Source organism: Dromaius novaehollandiae, chromosome 8 (assembly GCF_036370855.1).
Source record: "Dromaius novaehollandiae isolate bDroNov1 chromosome 8, bDroNov1.hap1, whole genome shotgun sequence".
NCBI classification, from domain to species: Eukaryota; Metazoa; Chordata; class Aves; order Casuariiformes; family Dromaiidae; genus Dromaius; species Dromaius novaehollandiae.
The window spans coordinates 22,394,801-22,415,473 of record NC_088105.1 but is presented as its reverse complement, the minus strand read 5'-3'; the positions used below and the strand labels follow the sequence as shown (position 1 = coordinate 22,415,473).

Here is a 20,673-nt window from a genome sequence, read left to right as displayed (position 1 = left end):
TTTCATTCTACGATACACAAGTAAAGAAAAGATCAAGACCAAAGGCTTCTGCTTTTCTAATTCTAGGTAGTTGTGCAACTAGCTTCCAATAAACAGGTTAGGAATAGGTTAAGCAGGTTAAGAATACATTAGAATAAACATTTCATTTAGAGGAAGTATTTTAAAACAAAATTGGATTAAAGAAAAAAAAAACTATTAAAAAACCCCGTTTCTTCTGTATACACAGAATCCTATCCATAGTTCCAAACAAGAGTCAACATCAAGTCACTAATTCAAATTTTCCCAGAATTTGAAAAGCAGTATTTCCTTACCTTTTACTTTTGCAATAACTGTTCCTGCAGCACTAAGAATGTCAACGGAGTTTAGAGTCTGATGTTTATTTATTACTGCTTTTAAAACACGCAGCAACTCCCCCAGGCGTTCGTGTACTACGTGATGCAGGCCATCTTGGTTTTCTGAAAAGGTAAAGGAGAAACTACATTAGAACAGTGTATTAACTTGCAAAAGTGACATGAAAAAACACTTTGATGGTATTCAGCTGCATGGAAATCTAGGCCATATGGAAGCTGGGCCTGCTTAGACCACAGAAATTGTTTAAAACGAAAATTGTATCAGCATTTGCCAATGGTTTACTTGTGACCTACAAGATTTACATAAAACTCATTTATCCCCAAAAGTCAAGCACAAATAACCCAAACATTTTAGGAATTCTACATCAATACACTATTTTTTCCCACAATTAAACTATTTTTTCCCCATTTCCTTAGGACGTTTCATCAATCACCATTTTGATAACTACAGATGTTCAAAAAACAGTATCAGCTAAAGCAGATTTGGATTGCTCAGTTCGCTATTTCTTCAGTTGATACAAATTCAACACCATCTCTATCCATTCATAGAATTAAAGAAAGATTTTTGGCAAGTGTTGGCTAATTTTGATCAGTTTTTAACTCCAGCATCAATCAAACCTTCAGCATCTTTATTACATAAGCCTCAAGCTACAAAGGCCTTTCTTTAGGCACGTCAGCCCTGATGAACTCAAAGACGGTGAACGCGTAGACAACTTCGTGGAACCAGGCCCAAACTAGAAGAATTCTCAAACGCCCACGCGTACGGGGTGACACGGCACACGCGCGCCCTGCGGTGTGGGGTAAGGCCTGCCCCCCGCTCAGGAGCTCCTGCTGTACCCATGGCACGGGCTGAACCACGAGCTCTTCTGCTCCGCTGCAGAAGAGGTGCCGCCACACGGAATTAAGGTTTCACATGCACTAGAGCGCTGCGCTGCACGCTGTGGCGAAAGGCTTTCAAATGCAGGAAAGTCTAGCTTACAAGAAAGAAAAAGAGGATCTCGTACAAGCTGACTCACTTCCCCACAGAGCAAAAAGCAATGGCAATTCCAACTGTGCTGTCCGTGACCACGACAGCAAGAAGGGCAACACGGACAATTGCGATACAGTGCAAAGTGATTCAATGCTACTCAGAGCAGTTTCAAATCCAAGTTGTTTTGTTCTGGTTACAAGACATTATTTATTATTTAGACTAGAAGAACGTAAATTTTTCTGAAGGGTCAAGGCACAACATGACTTGTCACTACAGTATACCGCTACTGTCTGGTGTGTGGGTGGGGGGGCTACACACAAATAATACTGCATTTATTGAGTGCAAAAGTAAGTTTCGGGGACTCGCAGTCACCAAAAGCAAGTTTTTTGAGGACCACTGTGCTTCAGGCTTTATCTCCCTCTATGTCAAATATTAGGGGATTCTTTTGGCTCAGACTGGCTTGTCATGGTCAAGGGAAAAACCTTGACTCAGGAAGTGGGTAAAGGCAAAAGTATTATCTATCAATCACAGGCACAGCCTGCTTGTCCTACTGGAGTGGGGGTGGGAAGCTCTTGAAAGTCTGTATCCTTTACAGGACTTAGATCAGTCTAGGAAAACCTAATTTACATAGCAACAGATCAAGAGAGCTCTATCTACGCAATTTATTCGAGAGAAACTTAGCTGTGACTATATCTTCATTTACAGGTACACACAGCGTGATTTCAACCAAGGACCCATAGGCACAGCAGACAAAGGCAAAAAACTGTCAGGAGGCTGGTACAAAGTGCAGCTAGAAATCAGCGCATGCACACGTTAATAGCAGAGGTGATTTAAAAGACACACGTGGATCTAAAGGCATGCTAGAGCTCAGAGTTGCAAGCTTTAATAGAGAAAACGCTGCAGATATGAAACAGTCCATGGAAGCAACAACAGTAGAGGCTGGGACCCTGGAGAAGAGATGACTTCTAGCGGATACGCCAGAAGGCTGCAAAATCATGAGGCATGATGATAGCGGATAGAAACAAGTGCTTACTATCTCTTTCAATTGAAAAACAAAAACAAACAAAAAAACAAACCAAACCTCAGGATGATTAAGTAGAGCAAGCAGGAACCACATCCAAAACAAAACAGAATGGCTGCTCACGTAACAGACCTGTGGAGCTCCTTGCCAAAACAGTGTGGACACAAGCTAACGCAGAAACAAGGAGAAACTGGACAAGTTTCTGTAAGAGTTTCCCTGTGGGTTACTAGGCACATAACAAATGCCCTATGGGGCTGGGCCAAGGGGCCGGCTAGCCTGTTCCACGTGCAGCGCAGCAGCAGATGCTGCTTAGGAGGCCAGACCAGCATCACAACGGCTGCACAGGGCTGTTCCAATGCACTTCAATACCCATTTACAGGTCCATCACCTTTGAATTAATCTAATCCCTTTTTGAATCTACCTCCACAATTTTTTTTTAAACTACTCTACACCACTTTTTACTCCACTGAACTACTAAGTACTAAAACAAACTATATAACCTGCAAAAGCTTAAGAACTCCCCTGAGCAGAAAGTGCTCTGAGCCTGGGAAAAGTATCACGTATGTCCGACGTACTGTTTCTGCTCTCGGCTAGCTATTCACCTCTGGCATTTGCTGGAGCTCAAACGCTAGGTTAGAGGCAGCATTAGGCCAAATGGGCATGACCATTCACACCTTCCAGCCCTTGGACAAATTCTACAGCCACCATAATGAAAATAAATATTTATAATGGTCCCCTCAGGCTTTAAATCCATCAAAGCCTCAATTATACTGAATCTATGCAACCATAAATGCTGCTGGGAGTACTGGGCAGCTCCAGGCAAAGGTAATGGGGAAAAGGAAAGACAGCAGAGCTGTACTGATGCCCACAAACACAAAGTGGATCAGACAACACAGAAAACACCTGAAAATTATAGTAATACATTTCCAGGAAATGGAACATTAGATAATTAAAGGCAATTCCATCTAGCTCATCAGAAAACCAGTCTTGTGTGTTGACTTCAGTTTTGAAATATATTGCCCATGGAGACAGCAGACTCTTAATCTCTCACAAACTTCCAGATGTGGATGAATCTTCCAGAATCCTGCTTTGGGGACAGAGTAACGATTTAGATTGGCAGGATTGGGACAGATAGGCTTTTACAGAGGCATTTGAAGGTGTAATATATGCTACAACCTTCCCCCATAACGTGTCTCTATTTAAAAAGAATATATGCAGTCCTCACCTACAGGGCATGAATATTGGAGTCAGCTGACTAGAGAAGGCATGCACAAGTGCACTGTTTGACCAGAACCGCATCTATTACATAGCCAAAATGAAGGTGTCTGCTATCTAACAGGTACGCATCCACTTGTGACCAGAGAGTAAAACAGTTCCTAATTACATGATCGGAGTTACCCATGCATGTCCCATAACCAGGGCTCTGCCCAGACGATGGCACAGGTCTTTTGGCAATACAGTGGGTAGGTGGGCTCCTGGTCCCACAGCAAGTGGGGCAGGGAAACAGCCAAACTCATCTTGCACTCTACAGACTACTCAAAGCCTGAGAGTCCTCAGGAAAGGCTGTTTCAAGGGCAGACAAACAGATGAATTATCCTGGGGAGTTCAGTGTGACCCACAACTAGAGGCTTGTTGCTACAGGCTAGAAACAGCCTCTTGGGTCAAAAAGAAAAAAAAAAACCAAAAACCAAAAAAAACCCCCAACCAACCAAAAAACCCACAAACTCATACCGGAGGCTAATTAAAGCACATCTGATGCCAAAATGTAGTTTCTTAACGTTTGATAATATCTCACCAGACCAACTGAGTCAAACAAAAAAGAGGGGAGGGAGAAGCTTCAAGCACAAGCACACAAGCCTCTTCAAGTTTGAAGCAGAAGCAGTAAGCTTCAAAGGGAAACACAAGCTGAAAACAACTGCTGAGTTGAATTAGATGTTTATCATACCATCCAAGAGAACGCTATCACTAAAATAATGCATTCAAGCATGAGGTTAGTTATTTGTACTCTCAAAGGCGAAAATCTGGTTACACCCAACTGACATTTCTTTGTATTCCATCGCTGCATTATTTGTTTACTAAATATTTGAAACATTTATTGTTTCTGTGGCTGGAGAAGACAAAAGGTCTGTGATACAAGTAGTGCTGACGAGGGGAAAAAAGCCATCAGGAACTACAATTACACTGCACTGAGCAACAGATATTCACCAAACAGACTCTAATACAGAGATTTCCTGTCCAGGACAGATTTACAAGCCTCAGGTAAAAAACAATCTAATTATGCCGGATTAATAGAAACCAAATTTTATTACTGAGTAGTCTCAATAAGGCTAAGTGACCTACACAAAGTTAGAGCAAGTAGTGTTTGCAGTGAAAAGAATGCATGCAAAAGTGTTTCCAACAAGTTCATGCAATTCAATCTGATTTAAGTAGCCATGAACAAAAATCAATACTGACTGTCAGTTTTTCTTCTTTCCCTTCTTGCCTCACTACAAAAGTTCATTTATCTACAGGAAGTCAAGCAGGAAATTCTTCCACCAATGGATACTACAGCCAGTTCAAGACTGCAGTCCGTGGCTGCAAGACTTAGTGCTGTGCAGTGCGATACCCTGGGCGGCTGCCGGGCAGGTGCCCTTCTGCCCTGCAGCACGCTGGAGCTCTCCAAGCACGCGAGTCCAGCTGCTTGCTTAGGTGACTAAAGTACTCTTTGTAATCTCCTGGAAGAAGCAATCGGTCCAAAATGGGGAAAACACCACCACCACCACAAACACAAACACAAAAACAGGAGTTTGATTTTCCGCTTTCACCTCTGATAGCGAAGTTAGGAAGTTTCAAATTGTACCAGAAAACATTTTGGCAGAGATATAAGAAATCTCATTTCTAAATCTCATCCACAAAGGAAAAAGCTAGATGATACCTCCTAAAACTGAAAAAATGGCTTGAGACATCTTAGTAGTTTCCTATGTATCTTCTTTCATCAGGGTTTAAATTGTCATTTACTTTAGCTGAAAACAAGCTCTTCAAAATGTAAGGACAGCCACGAGGAAAGCATGCTCTGTAGGAGAAGCAGAGAAAGGTGGCTAGCAGGAAAAAGCACGTACGTATTCAGAGTTGAAAAACCTATATCAAGGTTTTAGTTTCTAGCCTCAGCTCTGCATCTGCAGAAGAGTCCAATACACAAAAGTGGTATAACATAGCGACTGGGAAGCCTGTCGGAGTATTCGGACAAGCACTGCAGCAGGACACTGCTCTCTCCTGAGCACCCACCCCGCCGTGGTTCCAGTCACCCCATTTTATGGCCACTCGTCTACCTTCAGCGTCAAAACGGCACAAGCACCTATTTTCTAATTTTACGTATTTCTCCAAGGGAAGCCTTTGTTTACTAAACATTAGCAAGCAACAGTGGCCTTACAGCTATGGATTCTGCTCATCCAAAACAAAATCAAATTTGCTGAGCAAGCTTGTTGGCATCAGCCCTGCTCCCGGCCACCGAGTGCCAATTACATTACGCGCAGTTGGGAAAGGCACTGCTGTGTCAATTGGCTGGTATTTCTTTTGTCTGACCTGATTTACTGTTAGCCCAAACATTTCAGAGGCTGTTTATTTTAACAAGTGTTTGCCAAGACCAGTTTAAATGACAGACTAACAGTTTCTTCCACATTGCTATCACACCCCCCACCTTGCTGTTTAGACCCATTCAGAAGATCCACCCACCATGCTGTTCACAGCTTCTCCAGCTATGTTGACAGTAACACCTTCTAACAGCAAACTCTCCCTCCACCACCCTGCTTCCACAAGTCATAAGAGAAGATGAGCCCATTAGACAAGTATTGTTTCGTCATGGCTAAAGGCTTGCTTAAAATTGAAGTTGGTCCCACCTGCGAAAAGAAGAGGTAGGGTATATAGCTAAAGTAACTGAAAACCTATCTGTGAAATTCTCTTGAAATGAGGTTATATACATATGACTTACAAAGCAAATACTCTATTCTACCTTGTCTAACAAGGCCCTGCTTTCCATAGGAAGCCTTTTACAAGTAGAAAGATGAGATTATTTGCTTCACGCATTTCCTAGCTTTCAAGACATGCAATGAATGATACTATCAACGTGGAACAACCTGCCATACACATGCTCCACCAGTCTACATACTTAGACCAGTCTTTTGACTATGGGGGAAATGCATACAGACTCATCTCACTTGTGGTGCAAATTCTGTTATAAATGAGGTAGCTTATATTTTTCATAAATAGTTTCCCTGTCTCCTCTCAGGAATATGATTAAAAGCCTTGTCTTTTTAAGTGTCTACCTTGAATTAACTAACAGAATTTACAGATGCCGCTAGTTTAAGACAAATAAATGCAAGATGGATGAGAAGACTTAAATTCCAATTGTGTACAAAGCTACTGAGCCATAACCAGTAGACAGAATCAACCACTACAGTCACTAGGTCTAGTCCTTGTTTTGAGCTCTCCCTTTTAGGAGTAAGTACTTCAGCCCCACTTCTACTTCCATGTAGATACAGGAGTCTCAGTTCTAGTTTTAAGTTCCATTCTGCATCATTTGCCTAAACCCCATCTCCTCCAAGAGAAGGATGTCAAGACAGACAGAGAAGTCTTGGTGGGTGGTGATGGGAATAATCACATGAACTAGGAAGCAATTTCCCCAATATCCCAATACCTGGATCCAGAACTTTATTAAATTTTCATTTTATGAAATGCAAGCAGTTGTGTCCTCATCTCTTTGATCTTTGAACGCTTCAGAAGAATAAGTTTGAGCAACCAACATTTCAACCTTCAAGGCCATCAATGTGGTTAAAAGACCATCAACTCTTATTTACCGATAAACTCATTTTCAGCATCAATGTGAATTACATTGTTTCCATTGTGTTATGACAAAGGACTAAACATTATCAGTAGCTATGCCATCTAGGTCAGAAAAATCAGCATTGGAATGAAGCTAATTGAAATAAGGCAACTTTAATCTAAAAATGTGTTACTGCCATCTTCGATACCAATATTGCATACTTGGAAGCTGTCAGCATTCAGATCTGAATCTGATCCAGATCCAAGACTTCCCAGTGAGCAGCACAGATGATGCAAAGTGATCATACAACAACAAACTGAGTCAAAATCATCCAACCCCTACCACTGCAGCTTTGGAAAACAGTCCAAGATCAACCTATCCTTTTGTGTGTTTGTCCATCACATCCCCACCCCACCTCCCCCCCAGCAGCCACGCTCTAACACAGCTAACGCTGCCGTATTTGGGCCTGATCTGGCAGAGCTCACTATCAGAGTAAAAACACACAAACTGAATCAAAACGTCCAGTCATGTTTCACACGTAATTCCTTCGACAACGCTTTGGTTTGATCACACATAAGGTCGATCTATGTCAGTGCTTGTTAGTCCTGTCAAGGAAGCTTTCATAAGGCAATATACATATGGGCTAGATGCCATTTTCACCAGATGTACAGACATAAAATGAACAAAAATGCATTTCCTTTAATGGCAGTGGCGGCCACAATTCAGGAGTGCCTGCCACTGCAGGCAGAGAAACTGCCTTAGCCATAATATTTCTTCCTTTATTTGGCTGTATAAACACACTGCAGACATAAGTGAAATTTAAACACATTTTAAAACCATTTAAAACAAACATTCAAAGGAGTTCTGAAAAGATCTGCCATAGAGGTTTTTTCAACTGTTAAAACCTCTTACAAGCCCAGAAGCTGCCAAAGGCACTACTGAAGTCATCACATTTCAGCCCCATTTTATGAGGAGTCAGAAGCTACGCATCCCTTCAGTGTCAAGAAAGAGGCCAAGGTTTGACAGCAAAGCAGTCTCACTCTATCGTTTCCAGCAGCGGAAAACACTATTGCTACATGGCACAGAAGGCAGATCAGGTATACACCAGTTTGAGGTTGCTCAAAATGGCAACGGGTTTCACCATCAGGTATCACCTGAACATACCTCTAACTTCGCACTAACCCAAGCTGTCCATCCTCTCACAACTGACACAGACCACTGGTGCGACCGGCACAAAAGCAATAAATGAACACAAACACTGACCGTCTTATTTCCCCTTGCAAATGCAACGAATATAATTACGTGCCCAGATCAGTTAGGGTATCGTTCATCTGCCCCACTCATGTTATACAAGATGAGGTGTTATTTGTCCTCCAGCAGTTGGCGTGAACTCCGCAGGAATTCTTGCCTTTGGTTATTCATGAAAGCCATATTTTCCTCAGCAGCAATGTCTCCTTTCTGAGCTATACAAAGAGGCATGAAAATGGTGATGAGAAGAGTAGTAAAGGAGGCAAACTGGAAGTAATTTTACTCAGAATGAAAACACCACAACTTGAGATGTGTAACTCCAAATCTTTCAAAAGTCATCAAAACCTACAAGGTAGATTTGTAACATTAGACAAAAATAAGTCTCGCTATGTTAAATATATTGCTGAATATGGAAAATTCTGAAATCCAGGTAAACAGGTACAAAGTCATTGAGTACTGCTGCAGTAAAGTGTTCGAAAGAATAACCAGAGTCCTAAAACACATACAGCAGTTGGTTCCAAAGGAGGCTGGCAAATGTAAGGGCACTATTTCTCAGGTCCTTCTCAGTTTTGAGACTTTTACATCTATGCTTTCAAGATGTGTCTTTGACAAGAGATTTTACAACTAAAATTTACAATAAACTCCTATAAAATTAGCATAAACTCCTATGAAATTAGCAGCTCTATTTTCATTCATTGACTTTTTAAAAGTGTATAGGCTCTGATGTTTTCAAAAAACCCTGTATTTTGTGAAATTTTATACTTTCAAAAATACACTGCTACAAAATAAAAGCTGTAGTTTCCATAGTGTAGAGTCTTCTGGTCCAGCCAAAGTTACAGTTTATGGAATGGTCTAGCCAAATTGTATAATGTGGTTTCCATCCCATGGGCCAAAAGCAAAAAAAAAAAAAAAAAAAAGTCACACTCTGCTAACCATCTACGCGGAACAGCTAAATGTGTTCTTGATAGAAAGACACAGTAAAACAGCACTAGTGCCCATTATATCTTTGGCATTGCTTTCAGCCATTTTCCGCTGCTCTGCAAATTTTAGCACATAAAAAAATTGAACATCCTTCCAGTATCTAACAAGGCAACTACTCTTATCAACCTTCAAGTTATTGGAAACCTAACACAACAAATAACTTGTTTTGGAATTTCAGATTAAAAAAGAGGGGGAGAAGTTTCTAGAGTTCTAGAACATTAATTTTTAGAAAAAACTAGCAAGAGCTAATAAAAATGCTCTAAAATTAACAGATGTATTTAAGTGACTGCTAAAGCTTTTAAAGGAAATTCTATGCCAACCCTAGTTTTTCATTTCTTCAGAAATTTTTCAATATACTGACAAGATGTTCATCTTTGTAGATCTGAAAGAATAGATTGCCTTAAAATAGCTTTGGTAGCTAGAATTTGGTCTATTTTCTTTTTTCTTGTACTTGGAGTTTTCAAAATAGCAAGCAAGCCAGTGCTAGCTTTTTTTGTTAATCAGTATCATGGCAACCCTTGTTGTCATGGCATCATTAAAAGACACTGCACCAAATTCATACACCGTCCTTGGCAACACATACCTCAGAATTCATTGCAATCAATATTTTAATCACATCATATTGCAGCAGAAGTGAAAACTTATGGCAAGTAAAGAGTTAACCAATTATTTCTGTGAAGAAAATTCTAAGGACATGCGTGGTTTGATTAGGAATGAAGGAATACAAGAAAGGCATAAAAAAGTAAACAACCCCCCACCCCTACATTTTACATAACAGCATCAGTTTGGGAGTTTATTTTAAGAAGAATAATAGGGAGATTCAGTTCAGTGAGACTGCAAGAAAATTTTCTGCAAACAGCTGTTTAAATACAGTACATTAAAACTAGCAGTATTTTATTCCATGTTTCCTATTATAAAAGGATTATTTGCCTGTAAGAAAATATCTGGCAAGTTGGTTGAGTATTGGCAAGTCAGTAGTGAAGTCATAAATACACAACTATGTTTGATTTTAAGGGATACAAATTGGAGGTTAAAATGAAAAAGGACCTGGGATTTACAGTTTCAGGATTTTAAGGATGGAGATGCTCTGCTTTTTCCAAAAAGCCAAGAAAGTAAGAGCATACATTTGCAGTTTTTGCCAAAAAAAAGAAAAAGCAGCAGCTTGATAAAAAAAATCAAAACAAACCCAAGGTAAAAACAAAAAACAAATAAAAAACCAACCCCGCCTCCCCACAACCCACTATCCTCTGTTAGCCCAGACTTGCAGGTAGGATTTGTAGTATGAAGAGCTTTTCCCGAGCACCAGGTAAATATCTCATCCAGCCCTTCTAAGATTTGCCACGGACTAGCTGGGATTGACCAGAATACATCAGTCTGTCCGCTCACGTTCTACTGGAATAGATCACATTTTCTGAGGAGTTTATCAATTCGCTATTAGGGAGAAGGAAAATACATACTTACCCATTCCCCAGGAACATAGAAGAAGAAAAAGCCCAAGATGGAAAGGAGGGCTGAATAAGAGCATATGGGCTTTCAAAATTTACTATTTGTCCTTTACACAGCTACGGAAATACACATTTCACTTATAGCAGGCCTATCACTGAATTATGCTGGCCAGCAGAGCCTGTTATGGCAGGACCCGCATCTCCTCAGACTTCTCTCCTACCTCCGCTCCAGTCCCCAACCCAAGGAAATGATGGGTGAAGCTCTTTCAGGGCAAGGGCAGCAAATGGCTTCATAACTGGGATGACAGAAAGGACAGACAGACATCTCACTCCCACAGAGCTAACTGTCCAAAGGGGTACCACCACTGGACCCAGAGGCTAGTGCTAAGCTTCTTTAGCTATTCTTCTCAAAACACTTCCAACTGTTACCAGAGACAGTAGGTTGAAAGATCTAGTCTTCCATGCACATGACACAAGCAGTAACGAGTGCAAAGGATCTTACCTGTTTGTTTCACTTCTGCTTTAAAATAATTGCCTGTGGTACTTTACTCTGGAGGACAGCAGATTGCCACTGATGTTTATAGCAAATATTGCCCTCACCAGTGCAGGCAGAATTTGAGAGCACAACAACTTTCCAGTGGCTTTGTAAAGAAACTTGGGTGCTATTTTTTTTTTTTATTACTCACATTAAAAAAATTGGTTTGTGAAGCATTGCAGTCTGATTCCAAATGTCTGATCCTTTCAATTGCTATAATGAAAATCTTGTGAGAATGAACACTGAAAGATTTTAACAAAGTTTTAGGAAAAAAAAAATCAATTCTCCAAGTGTCATTTTTCAAATATTAAACACTAACTTAGAATAAGTTAGGCTTTTCAGTTCACCTCTTTCCCCTTTCCTGGCCTCAAAGCTTTGTGCTTCGCAAGAGAAAAACATCTTACATAAACTCATAACCATAGAAAGGTGGCTTTTTACAATTTTAGACTGATTCAGTACCTAAATCCCTTAAGCTTTAAAACTCCCAGTTATTAAACACTTTATAAAAATCAAAACACAATATACATACTTTAAGGAGCAACAATAAAAAAAGCATTTCTATCAGAGTAGTTTGCATTCTAATAGATAAATTTTAAAAAGGCAAAAACCTTTATACTTTTTGTATCCTCTGGATTAAAGGCCACAGTTGATAAAGCTGTCTTTTTAAATTTGCATGAACATACAATTTACTTTTCATTTTTTTTGAAGCTCAGGTTATGTTCCTGCCTCCAGCTCCCTTTTTCTCCTCTCTACCCATTTGACAGTACAGTAATCTGACTTTTGCCATTTAACAGCTAAGAGTAAGTGTTGTCAGATTCCTTACTGCTGTATCGCTTTAACAAAGAGCTGAAGCACGCAGATCAGAAGACATTTCCCAATAGTTATCATCCCAATATCATACTTACCAAGATGTGCTCCAGTTTCTTATAAAGACTGGTGAGGAAAAGGCCAGAGTAACAGATATGCTCCCCCCCCAACCCATTCTACAGCAATTAACCACACTGAGGAGCCTCTACAACATTAAGTTGTTCTAGTTTTTTTGTTTGCTTTTTTAAACTGGGCTTTTTGGTTCTGGTCCAATTCTGTACTTCTGAATAGTCAGAGCTTGTGCGAGAAGCCCTTATCACCTATGTAAATAAGGCAAATCAAGACTAGATTAGTTTTCAGAAATTAAAGGAAAGTTGTAAAATCCAGATGTCTTGACTTTTTGAAACAGTATTTTGTTAAGAAAATAGATGGTGTATCTGCCAAATACATTAGAATAATCAAAATCTTGCATTTTTTCATACACTATAAGTGGGTAAATATTTTCATCCTGTTGATTTGCCAACTGATATCAACAGAACCGTTGTTATTTCACATTCACTTCACATTTAAATTCATAGATTAACCGCCCATTTGTGTATGTGGGGAAGCCTTTGGAAAAAACCTACCACAATGCAGCTTTTCATCAATCTATTTCAATATGCTCTACGCCACATTCCTTCAACTTTTGTACTCTACTAGCCTGGAGATTCCAGTCAACTAACCTAGATGCGTTCAGCCATGCAGTTTAATCTTTAGAATACATTTATCTTTTATTAAACCAAAATTTACAGACAAGAATACAGTGATGAAAATTGCTGGAGTTTTCCATGTTTACCTGTTTCTGATGAATGAGAGTGAACACCCTCTGTGGCAATCTTCGCCACCATTCACATCACTTCCCAGAGTCTTCCCGTAGTTTCAGAATAGAAAGTAGGCGAGGACAGTGTTTCAACCTTGTAAGAACACTTTTAAAGTCAGAACTGTAAATTGTCTAGCGGACGTAAGACTGCCTTCTTTATAATGAATACATCCGCAATAAATCAGGTCAGTCACATTTTACCAGAAAGTCTTATCCATCAGATTTAGTAACGACACATTTAGTAGTATATTACTTCTTATTCAAGGGCATTTTATTGAAACTTAGCAAAATAGTCCTTGCACTGAATAGTTTATAACACAAGAGGCTCCTAAAATAAAACTAGGAAATGCTTTAAGTAATTATGTTGCTTGCATATTGCTTAAAGTTCTGAAAAAAATGTGAAGTAACACTCAACTTTCATACCCCAAATGTCTGAAAAAAACTCTTGAAAAGGAAAGACTATCCCCAGAAAGCTGATTTTGCCATATCACTCAGCTGCAGAAAGACTATTATGAAGAATTATTTTATTCATTCAAAAACAAAAACAAAACAAATTTAACCTTTGCTTATACATATCAAAAGATTATCAATAAAATACTTCACCTTTAACTCATTCTACTTTTAACCTAAAATGCCATTTGTTCTACATGACTGCTCCTTCCACTTCTAGTCTAAATCAATGACCGAGTGAAGAAGCTATTTTCTTGCTGGCAGCCCACCTAGTTTTCAAAAGACCACACAAAGCCAGGATTATGAGATTATGTGCTGTTAAACAAGATGTGAATTTACTTTGTGCATTTCTTTTAAAAGACCTTTTCTTTCATACACAATTTAGACTGAAATACCGTGTGATAGCATTCCATTTTTATTTTGTTGATTAAAAGTTGATTTTGTTGAGCAAAATCATCTAGAAAACTGGCAAACATTGAGGATTAACTATTCAAAGTCCCAGCACTGAAGTCATGCTGAAACCACCACCTGACAATAGAGCTAAGGCCTGGCCATATGACTTCTACAGGTGACCCAGCAAAGTGATGAGCCCTTGGAATGCTCAGAAGGAAATACTTGTAAAAATCTACCATCCACTAGAAGCAGGAATAGGCAATCACTACTGCAGTAAGGTTTTGGTATCAGATATTTCACACCAAAGCATCTTTGATGATTTGGTATGAAGAGTAGTAAGTGATATTACACTGGCACTTGCATGTCCCAAAAGATGACAATAACCCACTGCAGAACTCACTATACATTTTTAATTGAGCAGTTTGTTTTTCTTTGTTTTTCTTTTCTTTTTTTAAAAACACAAATAGCTTGCAATAGGAAGGTGAAAGACAAACCACAAGCCATTTACTTTAAGGTTCTGGATTTATATACCTATTTCCCCAGTACCCCCAAAGCTGTCATTCCAGCTAACCAAAGCTAACGAAAAACCCAAAGGAAAGGATATACAGGCCAGCAAGAGTTGCAGAATGGGATAATTATAATAGAAATAGGAAGAATTTATTATGAACACTTGAATAGTAGCCCCATCCATTTAGTTTTTCACCTAATGGCATGCAGCATTGGATTTTATGTAACAAGCTTCTCTGATCGTTAAGAATCCAACTTATTTATATGCTCCATCTCTGTTGCTTTCTTTCCAAACTAAGCTCTCTGCCTGCTTCTCTAACATCTCGTGTCTAGTCATGAGCTGAAGCTAGCTACTGCTGAACAAAATTCTCCATTCCTTGCTGAATTTGCTCTCTTGTTCTTGCATAGGGGCTGAAAAGTGAACAGAGAGCATTTAACTTGTCTGTCACCTTCACAAACTGCCTTCACTCAGCTATCACACAATACCAACTTCAATCATTTACTTTAGTAAACTTCTAGGTAAACAATTTTCAACTTATTGAATGCAGCATCAAACATCTGGGACTATCCACCAAATAGCAGTCTCCAACTGCTCTTCTGCTTGCAGCGGTCAACCTACTTGTATTGGTCAACAAAATAGGTTATGGTCTCAGCACACTATCTTGTTTCTCTGTACATCCACTTTAGTGATTCCTGTAGATACCTGCTTCCACTTACCAGAGTTTAAGAACGTCTGGACAGGCTTTTTTTGTTTATAGATGAAGAGTTTGTTCATAGATGAAAGAATAATTTAAAAAAATGCAAAAGAACTTAAGGATCCTAAAGAATTTGTTCACATCACTACCAACACTGTAAAACAGCTATAGGAATTTGTGAATAGTAAGTAGCCTTTAAACTAACATTTTAGGAATTCCTTATCTATAGTTATTTCAGTAACATCTAATCTTACAAAGAGAGCTGAGAAGAATGCTCGGGACCAGAATAAAACATCACCTAAGAGGTTTATTTTGTTCACAGCACGGAACTCTAAACCAATCACATCTCCATGCTTTGAAAAAATCTCAATACAAGTCTCAGGGAAGCACACCCTTTGGTAATCCTGTGCTACAACACTCAGATTGGGCCAAAACTCCTAAAGACATCACAGCCCTTTGTTGAAACGTGGGCGTGGGCTGAGAGAGAAAGACGACATTTGGTTTAAACTTACTCCAGCAAACATACTTTCCACAAATTATTGATCTATGATCCTGCTATTTGTTTCTAACCAACAAAGCCAATGTTTTTGATGTGTCTCTGTCAACACTTTCTCACCAGGTCTTCTACATCTTGCAGGTTCCCAAGGCTAGTAGAACAGGATTAAGCCACCGCTACACAAGTTAAATAAACACTTCATTCTTTCCAAAATAAGAGCTTCCCTAGCATTCACAGTATGCATACGTACGTAATATCAGTACCATTCTGTGTCTCTTGGCAAAGCAATACCAACACTAAAACTTATTTTTTTTTAAAGTGTAATGAGTTGCTATAATACTCACCGATGAGTCCCAAACCCAAGTTCTGCACAGCACAGAGAATCAAGACATTTTAAACAAGCAACAGGCTATAATGCTACAATAATACTTTGGAGTGGCTGAAATTAGAGATTTCAAACAAATTAAGCTTCAACTTTTCTTCCATGCATTCTTCAGTACCCAATTACATACACTTTTTTTCAGTTTGTCATTTCAGATGCTGCAAGAGTGTATGATACTGCCAAGCCTTAGCATTCCATCTCCATTTATTTGCCATTCTAGACCAAAGCAAGTTAAGCCATTTTAGACATTCCTTCATGTGCAAAACAACTTTCTAACTGAGCATCCAAGCCCCAGAAATCAGTGACTGGCAAGGTCCTTTAAAAGCTTTTTACTACTCCTGGTATTAGACGCATTCTCATTGCCCTTTCAAGTTTATACAGTAACTGGGCTGGCTCACATATCTCAAACAGTTTAGTCCTGACACAGAACACAAATCTAAAGAGTTAAGTTTGATAAACTAACCTTCTTTTCATTAAGTTGATAGTGTCTCCAAGGTAAAGACAAGCAAACTTGGCAAATAAGAACTTCTATGTATTTTAAAAATTTAGCCTAATAAAGTGCCTTCTTCAAACAGTAAAGAAGGGAAGACAGTAAAAAGGAAATTCCTTTCTTCAGCTAAATCACAGCTTCTTCAATAAAGTTTCTGAAGTCTTATGTTTTCCAGTTACCCTGTTCTGTAATGGATGTCATTAAGACAAAGGTTTAACCCAAACAACTATTTGCTAGAGCCTCCTGAATCCTCAATAAAAAGCAATATTTTAAGGAGACAAAGAAATAAGTTCCCATAAAATCCCTACTCTCCTTAAAAAGGCTAAAAGCTACCTACAAAGGTCAATGTCCAAGCTCTGTGTCAAATCTACTGTTCTGCCATGAAATTCTAACTCCAATTCATTGATGAGACTTTGAATCTAACATAACTAAACTGCTGTCACTGCCAGATGAACGCTTGCTTGGAATTGAGAGACAAGTCAGCTTCAGCTCTGTGAGTTAACTACACAAATAGGGACAGCGCTTGCAACGAAATAGGTAGAAAAGGAATCATTTCAAAGAATTAGTCTATGAAGACATCATGAAGTCCACACCACCAACAGAACAAAAAAATTCAAGGGGACTCTACGCTGTTAGACATGCAAAAAATACTTTTATTGATGTTCTTGTTTTATATTATAACTAACAAATTAATGCATCGAAGTAGTAAGAAAATGGAATGTTTCTGGACACACTGTAATGCATTTTGGCAACAGCAGAAAACTAATTTAGGGAAATTTTTTAAACAAAGAGGCTCTTACAGGTACACAGGAGTTGCTCAGTGTTAGGAACACAAGAGTTCACACTGGAAACGGATCAAATCTGATCTTCCAGGTGTTGGCGCAGAGTTCTCAGAGATGCAAGGTTTTATGGCCAAGTGCTCCCTTCTTTCCTAAGTAAGCTGCTACTACACTACAAGAGGCTTTTTTTTTTTTTTTTTTTTTTTTTTTTTTTTAAGTTAAGAAGTCTGGCTTTTCAGTTACAGTCAAAAAAGAAACTGAGAAAATCTTGACCATTGATTATCTTCCTCACTGCTCACCTTTAATCGGGCTAATCTTGTAACATCAGTTTCAGGAGGCTAGGTGCTGCTACTGTGCAAAGAGGAGGGTAGGTAAAAATACTAGGTTCCTTAAATATTCTGAGTTTCTTCTGTACATCAGAAATGCAAAAAGGAAGAAGAGCAGATTTTTTTCCATGTAGCACTCCACAGGCAACATAGAAAAACAGAAAATGCCTGAGTGCTCTTATAAATAGCTCAGAGTTTTCCTAAAGACAGATATGCTAATTATTTAAGTCAACAAAAATATCCGGCGTACACATAAGGGTTGATTTTCCATTTTAAACACTCATAAGCGTTCAAGACACACACACACCCCCCCCCGACTGCGGATCTTGGACACTATAGCAACAAGTGAACATTTGTGCCCAAGGAATGCCGAGTATGCGCCTGGGGGAGGGGAGCCGCGGCAACCACAGGCTGCTCTGCTGCTCCACTAAGTTAGTATTTAACTTAAATCTTCTCAAACCCTAAAACTGAAGAAACAGCATTTACTACCCCATATTAACAGTCTTCATTTAATAGGCGGTGCACTTAGACTACTAAGAACACAGCTTTGCTTGCAATGAACTTCAAGAGGGCTTTCCCCCCCCCCCCTTGTTCTTCATATTGAAAGCAGCTGAGTTGTTCCATGAATGTGATATTTTAGTATTAACACAGGGAGTTTTGCATAAGACTAACAAAGTAAACAATAGCAGTCCTATAGGAAGTTTAGTGTCAAGCTTTTTTTTCTTTCAAATTGTGCCCAGCCTTTGATTCCAGCCTCATCTTCACTTGTTCTCAAAACCTTCATATTACTCCCTTAGTATTAGTTCAGATATGTAGGCCAAAATCAAGTCAACTTTGCAAGCATACAGCTTGATGATTCCTGAAAAGCAATACACATTTAAAAAATAAAAAAGTTGCGCTTTGGTTTGCTGGCTACAGAGTCTGGTTGATGTTAGGCAGGGCTGCTGCTTGAGCAGCTTTCTCATGTTGCAGCCTTCGAGTTGTGGGGGGAAGCGCCCAGCCCCTCTGGTTCTCCTTTAGGTCACAGGATCTGAAATTCCAGGAGTTCCTAACAAAAGCCAGACATGTAGAAAAGCAGCAGCTTGGACAAAACGGTTTTTTGAATAACCAGCAGTGAAATGGAAATAAGAGGTGGAAAGTTCCCTCTTCCAGTTTAAACCTAACATTTCCTGGGGAAAGAGCATGGTCTCTAGTTCTGATGTTTCCCATAGACTTTGACGGTAAACAAGTCTGTGTGGGACTGGTGCGTGGGCTTGTTTTCCCTCAGGTTTCACTAGCTCTCTTGTGGTCCGAGCTCTCTGGAGCACATCAAGCTTCTGCTCTCTTTGCAGAAGTTCTCAGGCTTTTGAAGGATCTTGCACTGGACAGGAACAGGACTACGAGCCAGGGATCTCTGCTCTGCTTAGGAAGGAGACTTGGGAAAACGACAGCATGAAAGCAAGGGAAGTGGGGGGAAAAACAGCTAGCAGGTCTCTGGCTTGCTGTGGTCTTAAAGCTCTGCAAAGGGAAATCTCCAGCAAGTGGGGGCAGTTTGCATGCCTGGCAATTCCCCCTCCACCCCCAATTTTGGCAGACAGAGCATCAAAAGCTGTTAAAAAAAGTCACATTACTTCTGATTTTGTATTATTAGTAATAATTTAATAATTTCTAACTTGTTCAAACAAAAAAGTTAAGGAAATATTTACTTTGTCCATATCCATGTTCCTTTACTTCTCTTAGCTTGAAAGACTTTCTATGGACAGTTTTGATTTCAGATCAGCAGTACTAACACAGCAGTGACTAGCTCCTGGAGATATGCGAAAGGGTGTTCAAAGGAATTTCCAGGTCAGAAAGACTGGAAGTGCTTACGTCTTCACATTTAAAAAGTGGGTTTTAGGAAGGCAAGTTTAAAAGATGACTATCCAGTTCAAGAATGTCTAAAGCTCAGAGCTAAAGAGACCGATTAATTTGCCTCCTACAAAGGGCATTTTCTACTTACTGTTTCTCCCCCGCCACAAACTTTCAGGAAAATAAATCTGTCAACTTAACATTCAATAGAGGAGACAGAGTTGCTCCCGGGTTTAGCAATGCATGCTGTAAAGCCAGGGTGGAGCGCCACACAAGCTATGCTAAAACTGTCACAGTCTCCGTCCATTTTTACCTCTGGCCACTTGTCCCTTTGCCAGCCTTCTCCTCCCTCTTCTGCTGGCGCTCAGTAAAACCTTGCAGTCAGCCAGCTCAGGGAGCTGATGTGGCTGAAAGCTATTTCCTTTTTCCTAAGGCTGGTGTTCAGCCAGTTCAGCTCACCGAACCAGCTTGCTATGCAGTCACCTGAGCACGACTGCCAGTGCAAGGAAGACTAGCAAGACCATGGCAGCCCACGCTTAAGCTGCTCTAAGTTTCTGTGGAAACATTGTATTAACATGGTTTAAAACAGATGCAACAAGCTTTGTAACAAGGCAGGAAAACAACAATTTAGATGCATCCTGTAGACTTTGAACAGTTACACCACTGTGCCATGAATTCAGCTGTTGGTGGGGAAGACAAACCTGTGATTCACGCAAGAGCACTTTCAGAAGTTACACTTTCCAGCTGCCTTACACCTGCCCCAGTCTGTTTTATTTCAGCTAATGCACCACTTGTCCTGGCTTCCCTGCCACTGCGGTTCACAAGGTCACTTCTGCCAGCTCTGCTGTGGGAACAATAACATCCCTAACAGCAAAAACGAATTGCTGCAGTTCGGCTCTTACCACCTTACTCGGTTCAGCAGGAGTTCTGCGATGCCAGACTTTACACTGGATGCAGGAACAACCATTATTGCAGCCTACTGCATTAAAAACGCACAGTTAGTTCCTTGTGGACCAAGCCTGAGCACAACTACAAAAAAAGTTGTGTTTTAACAATAAGCTAGCTTACAGAATTATTCTTCAGATTTTACAGCTATACAACACTTCAACAGATTCTGAAAGCGATTAGCATTAAAAATTCCACTTCAAACTACGTGCCAACATCCTGAAATGCTGTGATTTCTGTAGTAGGATTCATTATCTATTAGACAGGTTTTTCCCCCACTTTTTTGCATTATGTGCCATAAAAGAATCAATGGGCTATACTCTACATGAATCCCTCTGTCCTCTCCTGAGGATCCTTGAAGATCACAAT

General features: G+C 39.8%; 1 protein-coding gene across 3 annotated transcripts in view; it reads right to left on the bottom strand.

Moving 5' to 3' along the window:
* ARHGAP29 (Rho GTPase activating protein 29) overlaps positions 1-20,673 on the bottom strand; it is a 59,617-nt gene that overhangs the window by 29,588 nt on the left and 9,356 nt on the right. For all 3 annotated transcript variants that reach the window (XM_064515891.1, XM_064515889.1, XM_064515890.1), the window contains exon 3: positions 312-455. In XM_064515891.1, coding sequence (XP_064371961.1) covers positions 312-455 — 144 coding nt within the window. The remainder of the gene's footprint in view (positions 1-311; positions 456-20,673) is intronic.